The sequence below is a fragment of the Mycteria americana genome, chromosome 3 (assembly GCF_035582795.1).
Source record: "Mycteria americana isolate JAX WOST 10 ecotype Jacksonville Zoo and Gardens chromosome 3, USCA_MyAme_1.0, whole genome shotgun sequence".
In the NCBI taxonomy this organism is placed as follows: Eukaryota; Metazoa; Chordata; class Aves; order Ciconiiformes; family Ciconiidae; genus Mycteria; species Mycteria americana.
The window spans coordinates 56,815,746-56,834,481 of NC_134367.1; the positions used below are offsets into that span (position 1 = coordinate 56,815,746).

The 18,736-nt window shown below is 42.3% G+C and overlaps 1 protein-coding gene across 7 annotated transcripts in view; it reads right to left on the reverse strand.

Annotated features, from left to right (window-relative positions):
• CEP85L (centrosomal protein 85L) overlaps positions 1-18,736 on the reverse strand; it is a 158,092-nt gene that overhangs the window by 120,831 nt on the left and 18,525 nt on the right. For 3 of the 7 annotated variants that reach the window (XR_012775243.1, XM_075498628.1, XM_075498625.1), the window contains exon 1: positions 2,900-3,442. The exons of 1 other annotated variant lie outside the window; for it this stretch is intronic. Coding sequence is in view for 3 of the 6 variants with exons in the window: in XM_075498628.1 (XP_075354743.1) it covers positions 2,900-2,948 (49 nt within the window). In the remaining 3 variants the exon portion in view is untranslated. Of the gene's footprint in view, positions 1-2,148; positions 2,710-2,899; positions 3,443-8,122; positions 8,221-18,736 lie in introns of those variants that run through there. 3 more of the 7 variants (XM_075498627.1, XM_075498629.1, XM_075498630.1) reach the window with 3 other exon arrangements.

Sequence of the window (18,736 nt, forward strand, 5' to 3'; positions counted from 1 at the left end):
GTGGGTAACTGCTGTCTTTATAAAGGTATAAACTATGCTGCAAGGTTTTCATAAACTGTTAAATGTGTACAAGACAACTGAAAGACTACAAGTCAATCATACACATTTCAAAAATAGCAATTTAATTTTTCAGGGCAGATACTGAGACTGAGAAGCTGAATTTATTTTGCATGGGCAGCAAACTTCATCATTAAACCCACTGGCTAAACAAGAAGCATCTATATTAAAAAAAAAAAAATCTCAGCACCATGCAAACAAGATAACACATTTTTTTCAGAGAATGCACTCTTCTTGAACTGAAAAGCAAGAACAATTTGGAAATGACAAGAGGGAATAAAACTAAAGGCCACAAATTAAATACTCCCCAAGAAATGTCCTTGCCTGTTACATTTTAAGAAAATCAGAATTAATTTGCATCTATTACTGAAAATCTGATAATTCCCCTGTGTAAATAGTTACAGAATTCTTCAGTAGGCACCTAGCTTTGTAAGGGAATTGTAAGATTTTCAACAAAAATAGGACTTTTAAATACTCATATCCATGGATAACTAAAAATACAACTAACAAAACAGAATGCTTTTCAGTAATAAACACAGCTTAACAAGAATACATAGTCATAAACTGTTATGCTTCCACACCAATATTTAAAAGACAATCAGAATCCATAGCAAGTAGTTGCCATTAAAGAATTAAACATATTTTGGCAAAAGAAAAATTCCTTCAGCTTGAAAAATAAATGCTTAAACTTCTGCTTCCTAGTAGGTGCTACTGTTCTGCGACAAAATTCTTTTCCCATAGACAGCTTTCTTCTCAAAAAAACCCTGAAAATCTAAGCTGGCAATAATATAATAGCACAGGATCTTAGTAGCCATCATCTCTTCATTAAAATACCTGCATGAAGCTAATTAGCTTCCTCTTCTTCAGAGGGATTACAAACCCGCGAAACAGCTTCTTGACTCTTTCAAAGTATGACTGATGAAGGGACTACTATGTTGGAAGTTATAATGCACAGATCATAGCTCAAGGTTAAACTTTTAGCTACTTGCTTTCGAATTAACCCCCACCTTCTGTTAGTCTATCTTCTCTCAAATTACAGATTTTTCTACAAGTTTTGCTACCTTACACTTCTACTGCTTACAGATAAACATATATTTTGAGCTTCATATTAACTCAGAGTATTTAAAGGAAAGAGGGGATGGGGCAGCAAAGAAAAGCAATACACAAAATTAGTTCTCAAATCTTAACAACAGTTCTGACAAACAAGCAAAACTAAAAGATTCATCCAATAATTGACTGATCAGAATTGCTGACAAAGTCAACTCAGTATTAAAACGCTTTATTTGACCCTAAACAAAAGGGAAGACGCTGTAACGAATGGCACAATCCAGTTTCCTGAAACAAATGAAAAATGAACCACCTTTGTAATGCTCTGAAGTTAGTGCCAGTGTGCGCTTGTGATACAACCTTCTAATATTCCTGCCCCAAACATAAGTAAGAACTGAAACACCCTAAATTCCTGCGGTTTCCATCAAATTAACTGAAATCTCTGCACCTAGTGTTCAGAATATCTTTGCAAGCTGTAGCACAAAGATAATGTAACTCCATTCTTTTGCGGGAAGCAGTTAAAAAAAAAAAAAGCCACAACACTTCAACAAGGCAAACGTGTTATACATAGAAATTAATAACGTAGTAATAGTACAGAAAAAAGGAACAATGTCTTCTTTCACATTATAGGGACTGAACATTAGACTACTTGTAGAGATTCAGGCAGCTGCTGAGAACGTCTTAGCAGCTCTTGTATTTGCAAGACAAACCCTGTCAGTCGAAAACAAAACAATCCTGCCGTTTAAATATGTCAACTAACTGTATAAACATTATGCAGTCATATTTTGCAATCCCAAAATTAAAACATGAATCCAAATTTCTGAAGGAAACAAAATTATTCCAACAGTTAAAAAATTATTCCAACGCTTGTAACGGCAGAGCCAAACCACAGACCTTCACAGTGATCGATTACTTCAATAAGTCAAAATATCACAAAATATTTGCAGGAACTCTGCCAGAGTAAAGCAGGTGATATAGCTGGTAATATTTTCCAGTCCTTTTGGATGAAAAGGGCATCCAAAAAGAGTCGGTACCTGATCTTACCTGCCCAAAAGTAATGCTTGTACGGCTCTGAATCAAGTCACCTATTTTCCTCTGCCAGGTTTGACAGCCTTTACGGTGGAAAGTTAGCCCCTCGCTTACAGGGAGGATGTCTCCCTGATGTCTCCCTCTCAGCCTGCAGGAACTAGGCTCTAATGAATCCAGAGACAGAAAAGTGGTGCAAGAGAAAAAAAAAAAAAATAGGACTCGACCGATTTGTTGCAGTCTAAATTTAAAATGAAAAGCATAAAGGGAAGCACACTTCCAGCCTCTGCCTAAGGGTATCCTAACAAAATGGGAGGGGGGGGGTGAAGCCCAAAACAAGGAAACGGATTATGTAGGTTAAGCTCAGCTTTTATCATCCGCTGCAAGGTCCAGCTAAGTAAACACCGAGCCCCCGCGGACGGACGGCCAGTCGCCGCCGCCGCCGCGGCCCCGGTAGGGGCCGAGGCGGCGGCGGCGGGCCGGCCCCCGAGCCCTCTCCGGGAGGCCCCGCCGCCACGTCCCCCCTCACGGAGCCGGGGGGGGGGCGGGCGGTAACGCTTCCCGCCCGCGGTGAGGAGGAAGCTGCTTCCTCAGACGTGTCTGTGGGGACCCGGGAGCCAGCCGGGCCGGGGGAGGGGAAGTCGCGCGGCGCGGCCCGCCTGCCCGCCCCACCGCCTCTGCCCCACCGCTGCGGGGCCCTTGTGCCTCCCCCCTTACCCCACCCCTTCCCGCCCCGCCGGGACGCGCGGGCGGCCGCGGGGCTCCTTACCCGCCTTGTAGCCGCGCAAGCCGAGCTGGGGATGCAGCCCGCCCCACATGGTGTCGCGCCGGGCCGGGCCGGGGGGGCCGCCGCTCTCCGGCAGCGGCGGCGCGGAGCTGCGCGCTCTCCGGCGGGCGGCCGCGGCCCGGATGGCCGGCGGTGGCGGCCGGTCCCGCTGCCGAGGGAAGGTTAGCGGGGGGCTGCCGCCACGGCGGGGGCTGTCGCCTGCCCCAGGGGCGCCGCAGCCATGGTGCCGGGCCGCGACCGCGGAGGGCGGTAGGACCTCGCCGCCCCCTCGCCGGAGACAAAACTTGCTTTATTGCGCTGCCGCCGCCGCCGCCTGCTTCTCCGGCGCTGGGAGCGGGGCGGAGACAGGGGCGGGAGCCCTGCAGATGCTGCTGCTGCTCGGGGACGAGCCGCTTGCATAACCCGGCCCACGGGGAGGGGGCGCGGGGCGAGCGGCCGCGGGGGCCGGGGCGAGGGAGCGCCGGGCCCAGGGGCGAATCCGCCCGGCCCAGCCCGGAGGCCGCGGCCCCGCCGCCTCCGCAGTGCCCGGCGAGGCGGCCCCCGCGCCCCGCTCAGGCCCCGCAGGGGTGGTTTGGGCGCTCCCGTTGGCCTCGGGTTTAACTTACTCGTCCGCCTGCCCCCGGGCGTGCCCGGGCGGGGATGAGCCCCCGGCGGGACCCGCGCCCCGCGCTTCCTGCCCGCTTAACCTGGGATCAAGCAAGGGGCCAGTTAGCAACGGCGTGTAACTGTCATCAGGGAAGACACTGAATGGAAAGCACTTAATTGGGTATAAAGATAATTGGTAAAGAAAAGTGAAATGCCTTACTCTAGAATTACGGCATTTGAAATACCCAAGGCCGGTACGTGCAGACTTCGTAGAGTTTATAATAAAATCACAATTTGCCTGTACTTTCTTGTTCTAGGAAGAAAATGAAGTGGAAAGAAAGGATCGTAACGTTCATTTGAATGATCAGTTCCACCAAAAGATCCTCAGTATCATCATAAGGTTTAAGCCACAGGGCTGGAAACAAAATGCTCCTGTCAGCAATAATTCAAACCCAGTAAAAGGCTTCCCCCCAAGCTCCTTTGAGTCTGCTCCAAATACTTCAAGAGAGAATTCTGCACCAGCAGCCTTCATGTCACTGTTGTTTGCAACTGCAGCCCAGTGGTCACCATTGTAAACTACCTGCAGAACAAGTGTACCACTTGATCGGCAATCCACGTTGTCAGACAAAAACATAAAGAGAAGGAGAAAATACGTGGACAGCTTCTAACTTCAGTGTAACCACCCCAAAACTACAAACCCCACCACCACCAAGATAAGAAAAGCAAGGCTGTAGACAGCGTTGCAGAGTATGATGGATGTGACAGCTTAGGGAGGTGAGGTGAAACAGGAGAAGTTCTGTATTCATGTGGAAACATTCACAATCAATAAATAAAACCTGTGTTCAAACACTTCCTGCTGACCCAATGCATTTTTAATTAGTAGCTGATGATCACAGAATAGCTTTTATGTCTTTGGAAAGTTATATGTTATATTTCAGCACAAGTCATATTTTATTTATGCCTAGCTAGGTCTTCATAATGTACTCAGTAAAAGAGAGGCCTCAGAAGTACTGGAATGAGCATGTAGAAGTGCTGCATATTGTTATTTTGTCCTCTTTCTTATCCATATAAAGCCCTTATGTTCCCACTGAAGACCTGACACGATGTGCATTCCTCACCAGCTTGTTTTAACTGTAGAGCATAACTGTCACTAGGTGTTTTGTAGGTAGAGTTGTAGAAACAGGCTTTTAAAAGTTAATAAATACTGAATAAAAAACCCAAATACTAAAAATCCAGGAGATCCCATCAAAACCCTCGGACTGTTGCTAGAGGTCCTCTGACTGATAAAAGGGTGGAAGCATTTTCAACCACAAATACTGGCTTAAAGTAGAAGACCAATGCAGGAAACTAAACTATCATTGATAACACCTCAATGAAATTGTCCAGCCTTTCAACCCTGAAGCCAACTTCAATATTGAAGAATGTTAGTGAGAGCATGGTAGGTAAACACAAATATAAGAAAGAAGAAAAGCTAAAGCATCTCGCAAAACACTCAAGACCAAGAAACATGTAAACAGCTTGGTTCAAGACCTCTTTCAAGGACTTGTCTACGTGTAACATTTGTTGCATGCTATTTTGTTGAGTTTGCTAAACTTTGGATAAGCATGTGTACTTAGCATATTCACAGTGAGCTGTGAGGAAGCTGAATGTCAAGAAGGGGAAGGCATCTAGCAGTAGGCAAGGAGTAAAATTACCTCTTCACTGCTGAGCTCTGGAGTTTGTGATGCTGTCCTGTAATGCAGCTGCAAGAATCCAGAGGCGTATCACGACCCCAGAAAGCTGCGCGCCTGGAAAAGGCGTGATAACAGTTCTTCCGTCTCCTCATAAATGTCACTGCAGTGTTTTTATGTACCTTGGTATTGCCATTCATGGAAGCTTTACAGTTTCCTATGTATCTCCTGTCTACTCGTGAACAATACCACAGAGGAAAAAAGCCGATAAAAAGGCCATGATGAGGGTGACAGAACACAGCCAGGTAGCCTGGCTGACTCACCTCCGATAACGCTGCTTGTGGGGGAGGTTGACTCAGCAACACCATGTCTTCAAGGTGTCCCCGCTGCAGCATCTGTGCTTTGACAGTGCTACTGCTCAGAGCAGAAAGCAAGAAAACATGCTTAAATTTAAGCAGTCAGATAACAGAACCGGAGACACGTTCATCCTTTTGATTGGATTTTAAGTTGTGTTTATAGAAAATGAATGTAATTAGTAAAGCTTTTTTGCTACAAATAACCTTAGTGTGTCTGTCTGGAAACCAGGCCAAACTGAGGCCAGTAGTTTTACGCTATAAATACATTTAGCTTGTTAATGCTTTATTCACTTTCCAGCAGTCTGCTTGTATACATAGTTCTAGACCGGGAGCAGTATTTGTTTTTGATTTTCAAAAACCTCTTGAAAAAGTATGCGAACTGGCTTGGACCTCCTGCAGAGATGAGTTTGTGCCATTTAATGCTGCTGAAGCAAGCCCCCAGTTTCACGTGGATCTCAACTTGGCAATGCAGCGGGCCCTGAGGACATCCCAAGCCCCTCTTCTTAACAAGTCTCTGTTGAGCCATCTGTGAGACCCAACCATGCAGAGCTGGTGGGTAGTACTGGCTCTGGTCCGTTCTACCTGCATTTGTCCCTCTGCACCTAATGGAGCCTGCCTACACTAGGATGACTTGCATTAGCTTATCACCTCTTACATCTCTTGGGGTGCTAAGAACTAGGAGCGTGGCAATCTGTGTTCCAGTACTGCCCCACCCAAGAGGGGTAAAAAGGTCTCAATACTCATAGACAACGGCAGTGTGGTACAAGGGAAAGCTCATGTAACCTTACACACGAACCAGCAATAAGTGGAAACAGCCTGCATCCCTGGATAATTATTGTGAAATGTGATGCTCCAGACAATGAATGGACTCAAGTTCTTATTGTCTGAAAAGCCTTCTCCCCACCTCTTTCCTCATGATCTTCTGACACAAACTCTACCCTCTTGGCAGAATCAACAAAGAAAAATAACAATAGAAAGTAACAGCTGAAGCATTGGTACCAGGCAGATGCTGTCTCATTAATGTCAGTTGCAGCACATCTTACCCAAGGGTTTGTGATCTATTTCCAGGTTGAGAAATCGCATCCCTTTTTTTTTCCCCCCTGAGTCAAAACATAATGCTGTAAATGGAATTAAGCTGCAGCATAACCTCTGAAAGCAGCATTTTTCTTTGATTAAAGCCAGAAATGCGTTCAATATTTATTCTACACACTTGCTTTCACATTTAATAGAATTAAAAGATTATTAAAAAAACCCAAATACTAAATAGCTAAACATTGTTCTAAGAGAATGCTGACTATTTCCCCTATCTAATTAAGACATCAAGCATGTGTGCATTCTATCAAAAAGCAACAGCGGCATTTCTGCAAGCACATCTATATTGTACATGACTTTGAAATTAAAATCACAAATTTTCCATTATTGAGTTGCTTCACTAAGTACAGAAATCCTTTCCCTCCACCCACGACTTTTTCAGTTGAACACTGTGTCCTAGCGAAGTCTAAGCAGCCTTGAAGAAGCCTTAGAGCAATTCCTCCTGGTTTGCAAAAAATAACTATGTACGTTACAAAGCGAGATGTTAAACTGTTAACTATAATTAAGAACAGATTAGCTTACCTAATAACGTGCACCCCTGCCGGTAGGGCAGGTTGGCCTACAAAAGCCTGAAATGTTCCACTAAAAGTACATTGCGTGCACTGTATGGCATTAACAACAAACTGCATCACCTAGTATCTGCAAAGCAGGCGTCATGAAATAACACGGTGTATACAATGTTTTTATTTTTGCCTTTTCTACAAGCGAATGAGAGTGCTTGTCTTTCACAAAGGAACACAAATTGATACCGATTTGAATCTGCTTTGCCCTGCGCTTTCAGTCACAGCTTATACCACGAGAGAGAATAAAACCAAGCAGCTTGTTGTTACCATAGCTATGGTTGATTACCAGCCTCCTGAAATGTCAGATTCTTCTTAATGTTCCAGGTTTCAGAATCAGATTTTCACCTGAGAATCTCAGCCTGAAAATATTTTCATTTACATCATTGCTAGAAAACCCTTGGGAGTCAGGGATTTTATGTGGTTCATCACTGGTCGGCGGGACAAACACTTTTTTTTTTTGGTCATACGATTTGAAAATAAGTCTAAGACATGTAAATGAACTCTGTGTCATCAACTCTGTTACCGCAGGAAGAAGAACATACGCAGGGGTGGGATCCAGTGACATCTAACCAGTAACTTGCGAAGATAATCAGGAATTTCTCAGGTGTGTTTTTCTCAAGGGGAAAATTTCGAGTTCTGCTATTCTACCTTCCCTTTTCTCCGTCTCCTCCTCTCCCAAAGGCAGTGGGAAAGAAGGGGAAATACAAATGACTTGGGCAGGGATGGAGAGAATATGTAAAAACCTACAGGCTGCAGGCAGGCCTTCTTCTCCCAGCCTTTCAGGGCTGGCTCCTAACACATTTAAGAGCCAGACTGCCTGTACCGGAGCAGCGAGCTTCTTCCCCTAGCCCTGCTGGGACTCACTAACATATCTACCATCCTTTCAGGACATAACACTTCGACAAAAAATATTTTTTTAAAATTGTTTCTCCTACTCACATTGCATGACTTTTTTACAATCTCTCCACTTCTCTTGTTCTTGAGCCCGCTCGAGTCACCTTCACTTTCTATGAAAGCACTAGCTGATTTTAGGAGCATCCATCCTTTTTTTTTCCAGTAGGTCTAAGACAAAAAGAGATAGCAAGCTGTAAATCCTCTTGAGGGAGAGGTCTGAGACCTCATGGTGATATGCTACATCTATTGTGATGTTGAAACATCTGATGAAGGCCATATTTGAGACCTGCTGCAGTCTAGAAGCTTCTTCATAATAATTAATAACAAATGATAATTTGGTGCTTGATAGCATTCTTGGGTATTCTTCAGAGAGAAAGACCAGCAAAATGAAGAAAATGAAGGCATGAGATAACTGTGCTACCAGTCATCAGACCAGGCAGGCACAATTCAGTTTCAAAATGGCTATACCAAAACCCTTTCAGTTTGGGATTATCAAAATACTGAACCTTTTGTATTTACTTTTCTGTGCTGAAACTTATGCTAAAGCCTAAGAAAAGAAGCCTCAGCAGTGCTGCAGTTCAGGTTTTCGATCTGACTGCCACTGGCAATGCTTGAGTTTTTACAGTTGACCTTTTACTTCAAGGCAGTCTTGTTTGACTCCGTGTTTTACACAGACAAATGAGTGCAGAAGGATGAAGCGCTGGATGATATTGCTATACAATAACGTGCAGATTTTTTTAAGCTGCTTTATGGAGGTTAAACTCCACCTCAAATGTGAAGTAACTGCCATATTAGAAGCACAAAACAGCATTTAGCCTGACCTGTTTAAAACCTGCCTGCCTTAAAGGTTAATCAGAAAGCATCCCCCTTGTATGCAGTCACTGAAACAAAGGATCAGATTGTGCAGTGAGGTTCCCTGCTCCATCTCCACCTCAGCACCGGAAGGAATAAATCCTGTTTTCCTTTTGCGGCAAACATGCCCACTGAATTATATAACTTTTGAGACATACGGCATTTAAAATTACAAGTGACTGTGTACAGGAAGGCCAAACACACTACAGCACAACCAGCCACCGATACAACATTGTATGAATACTTGGAAATGGAAATTTCTTCCAAGTGGCCATCATTATCTGCTTATAGCCTGAAATACGTAGTTTGTTTACTCCAAGTCAGAAATACAACCTACGAACATTACCAGTCAGAAAATTATCTGGTCGCTTGTGTTTGAGCCAAACCCAGTATTGCTGCAAAGGGATGAAATTTCAGTAAAGTCAATGGAGTTATGCCAGTGCTCAGTTTGGTCAGCTCAGTGCTGTCATATGCCCACATGTAAAAGTCAGATGGAAAAATTTATTTCATGCTTTAACTATAAATACAATTAACTTCATGAAGCTCCCCGCCCCATGTTCTTCTCCATTGACTTTTATACTACAAAAATCATTGACATTGATTCTCCAATAATTCACTACTATATACTATAAAGATGTATCAGTATTATAATGCTTTGTTTTCTCCCAGCAGTGAGAGGTCCATATCTAAAATGACGGGGTATTCTATGCTGGTAGCATTAAATCCAGTTTAAAAGGACACTTTCAGACCCACCCAGCACACCCCCTGCACATGTCTCAGAACCAGCCCGCTCCCTGTACAATGCAGCTATCGGTCGTGGCACTGCTGGGAACTTCCCGGCGAGCAGCACAGGCAGCCTTAGAAAACACTCTGGTTTTGTTATGCCTGAGACTGCAAAGCACAATTTGCTCATACCTTGTGCTTCATATCCTTCAGTCTTTTTAATAGCATTCTCACATTAAACTAATAAACATATTAGCACACACTTTTTTAGATAAACCCAGTTCACCCAAGAAGGTAGAAAATGACTGAAATGCAAAAAGTGGACTGTACTAGTTTGTACTGACCACAGTGCCCATCAGATTTGTTTCACGGGACCTGAGGGTTAGTATATGACATACGTACGAATCCACCACAGTATCCTTAGACTGTTTTGCTTTTGACTTAAAATTAACACAGACAAGAGTGTTTATTAAAAGTAACTTTCTGACGCTGGCTTGGCTGTAAGATTGTTCTCTAGTATTCTACTTTTAACACATTGCTTGAGTGACCAAATTGATCTGGGAGGCGTTTTAGGTTTAGTAAACATGCAACCTGATCTTTGGTCGCAGAGAAAACAAGAAGAAATTGAGCTTCTAAGTGAGCATGTGACTTTAAATGTACGTAAATAAAAGAAGCATAGAAGTTTAAGTATGTCTGCTTAAATTGTTGGGGACTGTCCCACTAATTTAGGAATCCCATGGTTTAAGAATTGCACATCATGTAGTGCACCGGTGTACCGTTCTAATACCTCAAATAAGAATATCTGGTTAAATCAATTAAAATTAAATTGAAGAATCATAATTCCAATTTTCTGGTTAATGCAGGAGAGTACGGCACAAATATGCTCTACACTTCGACCACTTAGTTCTCAGCGGTACTACCTTCTGAGCCAAGCATCAGAAGGTCAATTCAGAACATGGGAACGTCCCTCTAGCTTCTGAAGGAAGACTGATGGCCATCTATTCACAAGGTAAGTAGCTTCAACCACCCAAACAAAATGCATTAATGGGAAGAGATAAATAGCCTATCTAAAAGTTCGGAACTGGCTGCATCCTTACAAAACAACATTACGTATGTGCTCCCAATGTGAAAATTACAAAGAACAAAAAATATACTGAAACAGGCCCTGACAATCAGTGCAGGAAGCTAAAATGGGTAGCAACAAATAGGTATTAAGAAAGTGCAAGAGGCAGTCATACACAAGATTCCCATCTGCAAACTACTCCAGCGAATGCTCCGTGAAGTCAGTTCATTCATGGAAGTCCCTGCTTGAAGACACCACTGAGCTTACATTACGTGAGCCTTTCATGATGTTGGCCCTGCTGGAACGCGTCCCCAGCAGTCACCATGACAAGACCTTTATTTAGCACTGTGGTTAAAAGATGGAACAGAAAAATGAGAAAGAAATGAAAAGGAAGCAGACAGCTGTAATAAAGCATCTTTAAATACATGTGAATATTACTTGTCTTTTGCTTCTATGTTTGAAGATAACTGCTGCAAGGATAAGTTGGGATTGCAGACATCAGAAAATCATGTATTTTGCATTGTATTAAGGGTAGAACTCAAGAACTAATTTTAAAAATGATAAATTGAATCACATATTCCAAAAACACATTTGCTGCATTTATATGTTACTGCTTTCAGATGTTACCAATCTTTATATGTTACCGATTTATATATTACCGCTTTCAGATGTTGCTTATGTGCAAGAACACATAAGTTTAAAGCGTAAAAATGTGCCCTCTGAAAGTTGACTCTAATAGACCTCTAAAGTAATCTGAAAGATCTAAAATCCTAGAAGTATGTCACAAACTCTAAAAGCAGAACATAATAAAACAATATCTACTCAGTGCTACATATCCTTGAGCTTATATATTTCAATTTAAGTAAACCAGTCTCCCTTGCACAGAGATAAGAAAACCGAGCTGTGTAAAACAAAAACTACCAACCATTTTATTTGAGTCTATATTTAGCATTTGCTGCATTGTGCTTTAATTGCTGAAACTGCCTCTACAGAAGCATTAAAAAATCACTAGAAAAAAACGGGGTTTTTTTGCATCATGTCATCATGAGGCACATTGAATGTTCAGAACAAAGCTTCACCTTGCAAGATTTCCACATCAGTTCTGAAGCACAAAAAAGTTCTAAAATTCAGATGAATTATCAACACTTTGTTTCCCTCAGATAACCCTCTTGAAGCTCACCATCACAAACAAAACATGACCTATTGCAAATTCAAATTTGGATGAATACAGATGAAAAGAAAATGTTGGCAGTTTAGATCCTTTTTTTAAAAAAGCAGGTAAGTCAGTAAATACAGTAACTTCCATTGGGCTAGCAAGTCAATTTGTGAGCCAAGTTGGATCAAACAGAACCAGCTATCTAGTTTGAGAGCCTGTGAATTGTGTTTCCTATCTAGTGAAGTCCCTAATTTTCCCTCACTGGGTTTTTTAGCATAATCTTTCATATGATTTTCAAATATAATTTTACGTGAAGTATATATAGGTACTCAAACTGGACCATGTGGGAAGAGACTAGTTTGCTAAAGACTCATTTATCTAAAATACAAGCGAGCAGCCACTGAAATGGACTTTCTGGCAGAGTCCTGATCAACCATATCTACAGCTGCAAGGATTTGCCACAGAAATCCTTTTTGCTGTCCCAAGTAGTGACCACAATATGGGTTTTACTGCCCCTGGACCTCAGCCACTTCAAACATTTCCACAGCACATGGCGTGCGGTGCATACGGCAGGTCCTCCCTGCCTGATGGTATTTCCATCCAGAGCAGGACAATATGGACTTACAAGCCCCCTGATGCGCTGTGGTTGGATTTACAAAAAAAAAAAAGGCCAGAGATAAGAGTTATTAGTTTGGTGCAGAAGAGGGCAAGGGCTTGGGGTTCCTGAGGCTCCCGTCTCCCGGGAAGCGCTGCTTGACACACCTTCAGGGTCTCTGAACCCACTTGCAAAGGCTTGAAAAGTAATTCGTTGACTGACTGGATCTCAGCACCGACTCTAATGATTATATACAGGACGAATAAGCACATTAGGACCATAGAACAAATTATCCAATTCGTTGTGCAACCTAATCACACAGTTTACCATCCCAGAAGCCCACATTTTTGAAGGAACTTGGGATGAGGTTTTCCCCAGCCCTCGTCCTCCCATATGGTGAGCTCTTTGCAAAATCCGCCTGAGAGAGAGTGGGACCATTTGGCAAAGAACAAAAAGCCAGATTTCTGAATGTGCTCTTCCCTCACCCACCCTCATCAGCTCTATTTTTAAGTACAAAGCTAGCTCCATATAATTTCCCGGGATTTGACAGTCAGTCACACTGTTACAGATTTAACAGAAGAGTGGCAGACTTGGCTGGGCTTATTTCTCGGCACAGAAAAGAGAGAGACCTGCCCCTGTAAACACGTCACGGTGTCGGGAAGTAGTATTTGCTGGACGAGGAATGAGCGTGATGCAGGTCTGCCCCCGTTCAGTACACACAACACAAATCCTTTCATCATATTGCAGCTTTGATGCAGTCACTGCCAACAGCTTCAGTCCTGTTCAACTACTGTAGATGAGTAGGCAACTCATTTAGTGGGTTGCTAGTATCTGCAGAAGTAACTGGCAAATGCATCATATGAGTTATTCGTGATAATACATGTGTGTGTTGAGGCTTTCAAAGAGATGGTGTAAAATATGGCCCTCCAGGCCTTCATGGTATACAGCCCTTCCTCAAAATCTTTCAATCTTACTCTGCCTTGCACTTTCAGACATCGCTTCCAAACTGGTGGGAGTGAGTACAGTCCTGGCCATTTCAAAGATGACAAAAACTGGGCGCACAACAACCCACCATGGAGTTGGGGAGGGAGTTCAGGGCTCTCCAGTTTTAATGTTGCCCTGTTAGACAATGCTAAATGTACTTACTACCCGTAGAATTGTTTATTTATAGCTTAGTAAGCTGAGGTTTTGTTACAAATTGATTTTATTGTAACAGTGATGTCATTATTACTACTAGTTTCAAGTCTATCATTTAAATGAAATACCTTTAAAAATATACAGGGAGAATCCAAACCGTCCAATTACTTCTATGCTGTGCATAGCTATTAGGAAAAGTGACAAAGAACGGATAAAATTTAAAATGAATGCACTTCTTAGAAAATGACTGTTGTCATAATACTTTTAAATACTATTTTACGAACACTTCAATACTACATAGCTGGCTAATAGAGAAAGAACAGTTGCACTAGAAAAGAGGATTTTATTAAAGACAGCTTTAATTTTTCAAACACTACAGGTTTTTCTGGCAGGCAGAGTATCAGCTTGCCTGGTGAAAACTGTTTTCCCTTGGAAAGAAGAGACGGGTATAGGATATACCCAAGAAAAGACAATTCCTCTTGGCTGACCTAAGCAGAAGTATTGACTTATGTCTCTGAAAGGAGTTCTTTATTACAGCAGGGTAAGTTGTTCAGGAGCTATACAGATGGGTTGTTTTCTGTTGTGGGTTGGTTTTTTTTTTTCCAAAAAAAAAAGGAAAGGAAGTTGAAATTAGCAGTGAGCTCATAACAGATTTTGGACCCTTAGCAGATGGTAATGAAGAGAGTCATGAGCAATATAGTAAAGAGGGTGATTTTCCACATCTGCAGAATAGGAATGATGGGAATTAAGAAGACAATTCTGAAATAACATTAACTTGCAGACCACAATTAAAGCATAGTTAGCTTTTCAGAAATAAGAAACAGGCTCCTGGTAGGAGGCCCTGAATTTTCATTTGCCTCTTGAACAGCATGAAGTGCACTGTCAGTTCTCACTAAATAGCAACAGTCAAATATAACTTTCTGGATGCTACAAAGAAACATATCTCTGTACTATGAAGTAATGCCTTTTCAGAAATGTGTCAGTATCAGCTTCCAGAGTTTTCACGTTCTCCTCAAAAACTCTTCAGTTCAGAAACTGTTCAAGCTTTCTTTGATGTAAAAGTTTTAGGCAGACAAGTAGTTTGAGGCGTCTTTCTTTTCTTGCTTGCTTTCATGCAGTCTGGGCAGTCAGTACTGAAATCCATCTTGGGGGCCCAATCCTGTTCTAAATTAAGCTGATGAGTGATTAGCTAAACTCGCATAGGGTCAAAAGAACCATCAGCAGGATTTAGATCATGAGTTTCTTCATACAAAGTGTTTCAGAAAGCAGTAGACAAAACATAAAGGTTATTTGTCCCCTCCATGAGAATGTAGTGACTTTAAGAAAGAGAATAAAAGACTGAATGAGAGAAAGAATGAGAAAGAGAAAGACAGAATGAGACAGAGCAAGAGAAGGGGGAGAGACAAAGAAGCAGAGAGACTTAGAAAGAAAGTGAAAGAAGGAAGAGAAGGAAAGAAAAAGAGAGACAGAAAGAGAAAGAAAAGGAAAGAAAGAGAGAAAGAAGGAAGGAAGGAAGGAAAGAAAGGGAAAGAGAAGGAAGGAAGGAAGCAAGCAAGCAAGAAAGGAGAGAAAGAGAGAAAGCATGAGAAGAAAGCTCTGATCACATGCAGTTTGGAGAGACAATTTCTTCATCTTGGAGAGGGAGAGAGAGAGGTTTGGAGAGTAGCATTATAGCCATTCCTCTTTGGAATGATTTATAAAATTGGATATGCAGATAATTCCCATACATATCACTGTAAGCAAAATTGGCCTGGAGACCTCACTAATCAGCAAACTGTAGAGCCTCCAGAAGGCTCAGCTCAGCTGTTCCCGTCCTTCAGAACACATCCTTGCTCAACGCTTTGCAGTTTGCTTACAAGCTGAGGTCTTTTTTGTCACAGTAAACAAAGAGAAATTCAAACCAAGCAGCCGACCCTGCTCGCTGGCTATACATAGAGGTTTCTAAGAGAGAGGGAAAACAATCCCAGATAGTCTGAAAGCAAAAGGACATTGCTTAAAGACAATTATTTTCCTCCCCCAACTTGCATTGCCCCTACCCTTCCTTGTATTGGATCATTGTTAAATGAGAGAAAGATACAATAGAAAGCCACAGAAAAAATGTAATGGACATATTCCCTTCTAGGCATTAATATAATCCATCAAGCAGCTACTTTAGTTACCTTGTTTGTGATCTGTCCTTGATTCCATCAGGAAGCCACTTCCAGAGGTTTGCAATTCCACTTACAGAGTCACCCTCCGTAGTGAAACAGTGTTCAAGCACAATTATGTATTTACAAGTGGCAAGATAGTACCACATGTTAACATTTTCCTTCTCAAGACCTAGATGCTAAAACTGAAAATCATGCTTTGGCTCTCTGCATGCTTCTATCTGGCTTAATTAACTGATCACAGCAATAATCTCTGCTAAAACGATTCTCAGTAAAAGGGTAGGAGCGAGCTGCTTTAGCAGAACTGGGTGAAGCTTTTCACTTAGCTACTACCCAAGCAAGATCCAAGAAGAAAAGATCAGGGACTTTGGCTCAGCACCTTCCTAAACTAGTCAGGATTTGAATTTTTGGAGACTGAGAGCAGGATTCCGAATAAAGCCTGATACCTCCTAATGCTGACCAGCTGCATCTAGAAAAATTCAGACATGGTTTTTTGGGGGGTTAACTGCATCTAGAAAAGTTCAGACATTGGTTTTGGGGGGATTGTTCAGGTCACTGTAGACAAAGACAACCACTGTAAATTTGAGAGCAGAATCTACATTCAAGTTCAAATCTTTCTCACAAGCTCCCAAAGTACTTTTGATTTAGAATCACTTTGTAACAAGCCAAAATTATCTTGAAGAGGAAGAATCATTAACATTTGCCCCATTGTCTTAGATTTTTGTTTTTCCAGTGACTGAATGTCAGTCCAGTCATAAAAGATTATTTTTTCCCTACCTCTTCTACTTGGTGGTGGCACTACACAGCTCGGTATCCCCATCTTTCTAGTATATTCACCAATACAAGAGAATTCATATTTCTGTGCTCCAGCTGGAGGACTGTATGGAACAAAGTTTTCCATGGTAATCCAGTCAAAATGACATGCCCCCATTTCTTAATGTAATGATGCAACACTGAAAGTACTGAAGAGCAGTAAAACAAACACTTAACAGCATTTATGGTTTAAACACATTTAAAACAAAGATCCTAAAGTGTTTTACAAGAATAAACTACGCTTCACAACCGTCTTGCTGGAATTTTACAGTCTTACAAAGATTTTCCAGCTACGGATTATTTTTAGTTCAAGTTTCAACTAGGTAAACTAAGGCATATAGGCCAAGGGTATATCCAGTGAGCATAGTCAATTAGTTTAAATTCTGTTTTCTTTTTTCACAATTTAAGACATGATGTATGCATAGATCTCCAGTGAAGGTATGATGGTTTATTCACATCGTCCTATAGATGAACGGAGTCCCACGTGTTTATTCAGTGCAGGGCTGGCTCACTTCAGTAGACTAGCGCATATTAGCAAACTGAAAAGGAATGCAGCAACCCATCTCCTATAAACACCACTTGGCTATTTAAGCCTACACTGCACTAGAAATAGACTTATATCTCACAAACACCACCAAATGTCAGAGCATATCATTTATTCATTGCACGCTATATTATTTTCAAATCAGATTTTATGTGTCCCTTACCATATAAAGCTGGAAATATTCTCATACACATGAAACACTTTTGCACTGAGGAATTATACCAGTTTTAAATCAATTTACAGACTATGCAGTGAAGGTCAGACTACAAGGCAGAAGATTCAGATTTTGATTTGGGTCTTGCTCCTGGTTCAGTGACTGACCTCAAACACGTTTGTTTTTAACAATGCCTTGCACTGAGACTTCGCTGGCTCTGCTTTCCTTTGTCCTATACCATCTTCTGTTGCTGTCCCTCACATCTCCTGCTTGCTTAAACACGACCTCCAGAATATTGTCTGCTCCAAGCTGGATAAGGTCAAACAGCCCCAGTATTTCCTAATGTTCACCCAACCCCTGTTCACCCAGGTGAAGACCACGTGTAGTCAGGTCTGTAGTCTGCAAACCTTCCTTCAGATGCTGCCTTCTTTTAGCCAAGTAAGGACCATAATGAGTTTTAGTGCCTAGACATGTAAAGATGGTTCAAGTAAAAAAAAGTAACATTTGATGCAGGCAGACAATGAAGCCTTAGGATACAACCCTGTCTAATCCATCTATTTCAAATCGGCGGTATGAGACATGTTTTGGACTGTACAGTTTTGCACACAGAGGATGTGCTCTGATCTTTTATGCCTCCTCCTCTAGTTAAGCTAGGTTTTCACACCGACAGCAGAGCTATTGTGTGCCTGACATTTACTGCTGGAAATGGATGCTGTGTCTTGGCAATGAATGGAAAATCTGAGCACTAGCAATGAAAAGATATCTTCACAGTGTTCCTTGGTCTCTTGTTAGTCATTCAACGTAGAGGAATACAGCACAGAGAAAACACGCTGGGTGAATGTCAGTGTTCCCAGCTCTGGCTGAAGAAAGAAAAACCCTGCTAAAAAAGAGTATAGGCACTGAGCACGACAGGCTCCAGATTTTCAGTGCACACCAATGAAAACCTTCCTGACAGCAAAGTCCCAGCAGCCCAGCTGGGGTTTATTTGGGAAACATACAGTTTTCTGCATAGGAGAGTAAGTTGGGATGCTTGTTTTCAGGTTGTGTGGAAAAATCTAATTGCTCTGAGGGATTTGTATTTAGATACAGCTTTGTAGCCTGCAGAAAGAAGACACAGTCAACAGGCTAGAAAGCAGAGTGTCATCCGGACCAGAAGTTCCCCAGCTTTTTATAACCTCACTTGAGAATGGTGTCCATGGTCTATGTCTGACTGGATCCCAAGGAGCCAACACAGGCTCTTCAGGCAGGCACAGCTCTAAGGTGTTGGATTCACTTACTACTTCACCAGGTTTTATATCACTGACAGACGTCACCAGAAAATGGTTTTCTGTCTGTCTTGATCAGTGTCCTCTGTAGAGAGACAGCAAACACTTTCCCAGCCGACGCACCATGCAACCCTTTAAAAAGTAATTCACAGACCGCTTCGCATCCCAAACGCTGTGTGTGTGCCCGGCCACTGTGCACGCAGCCTGGCA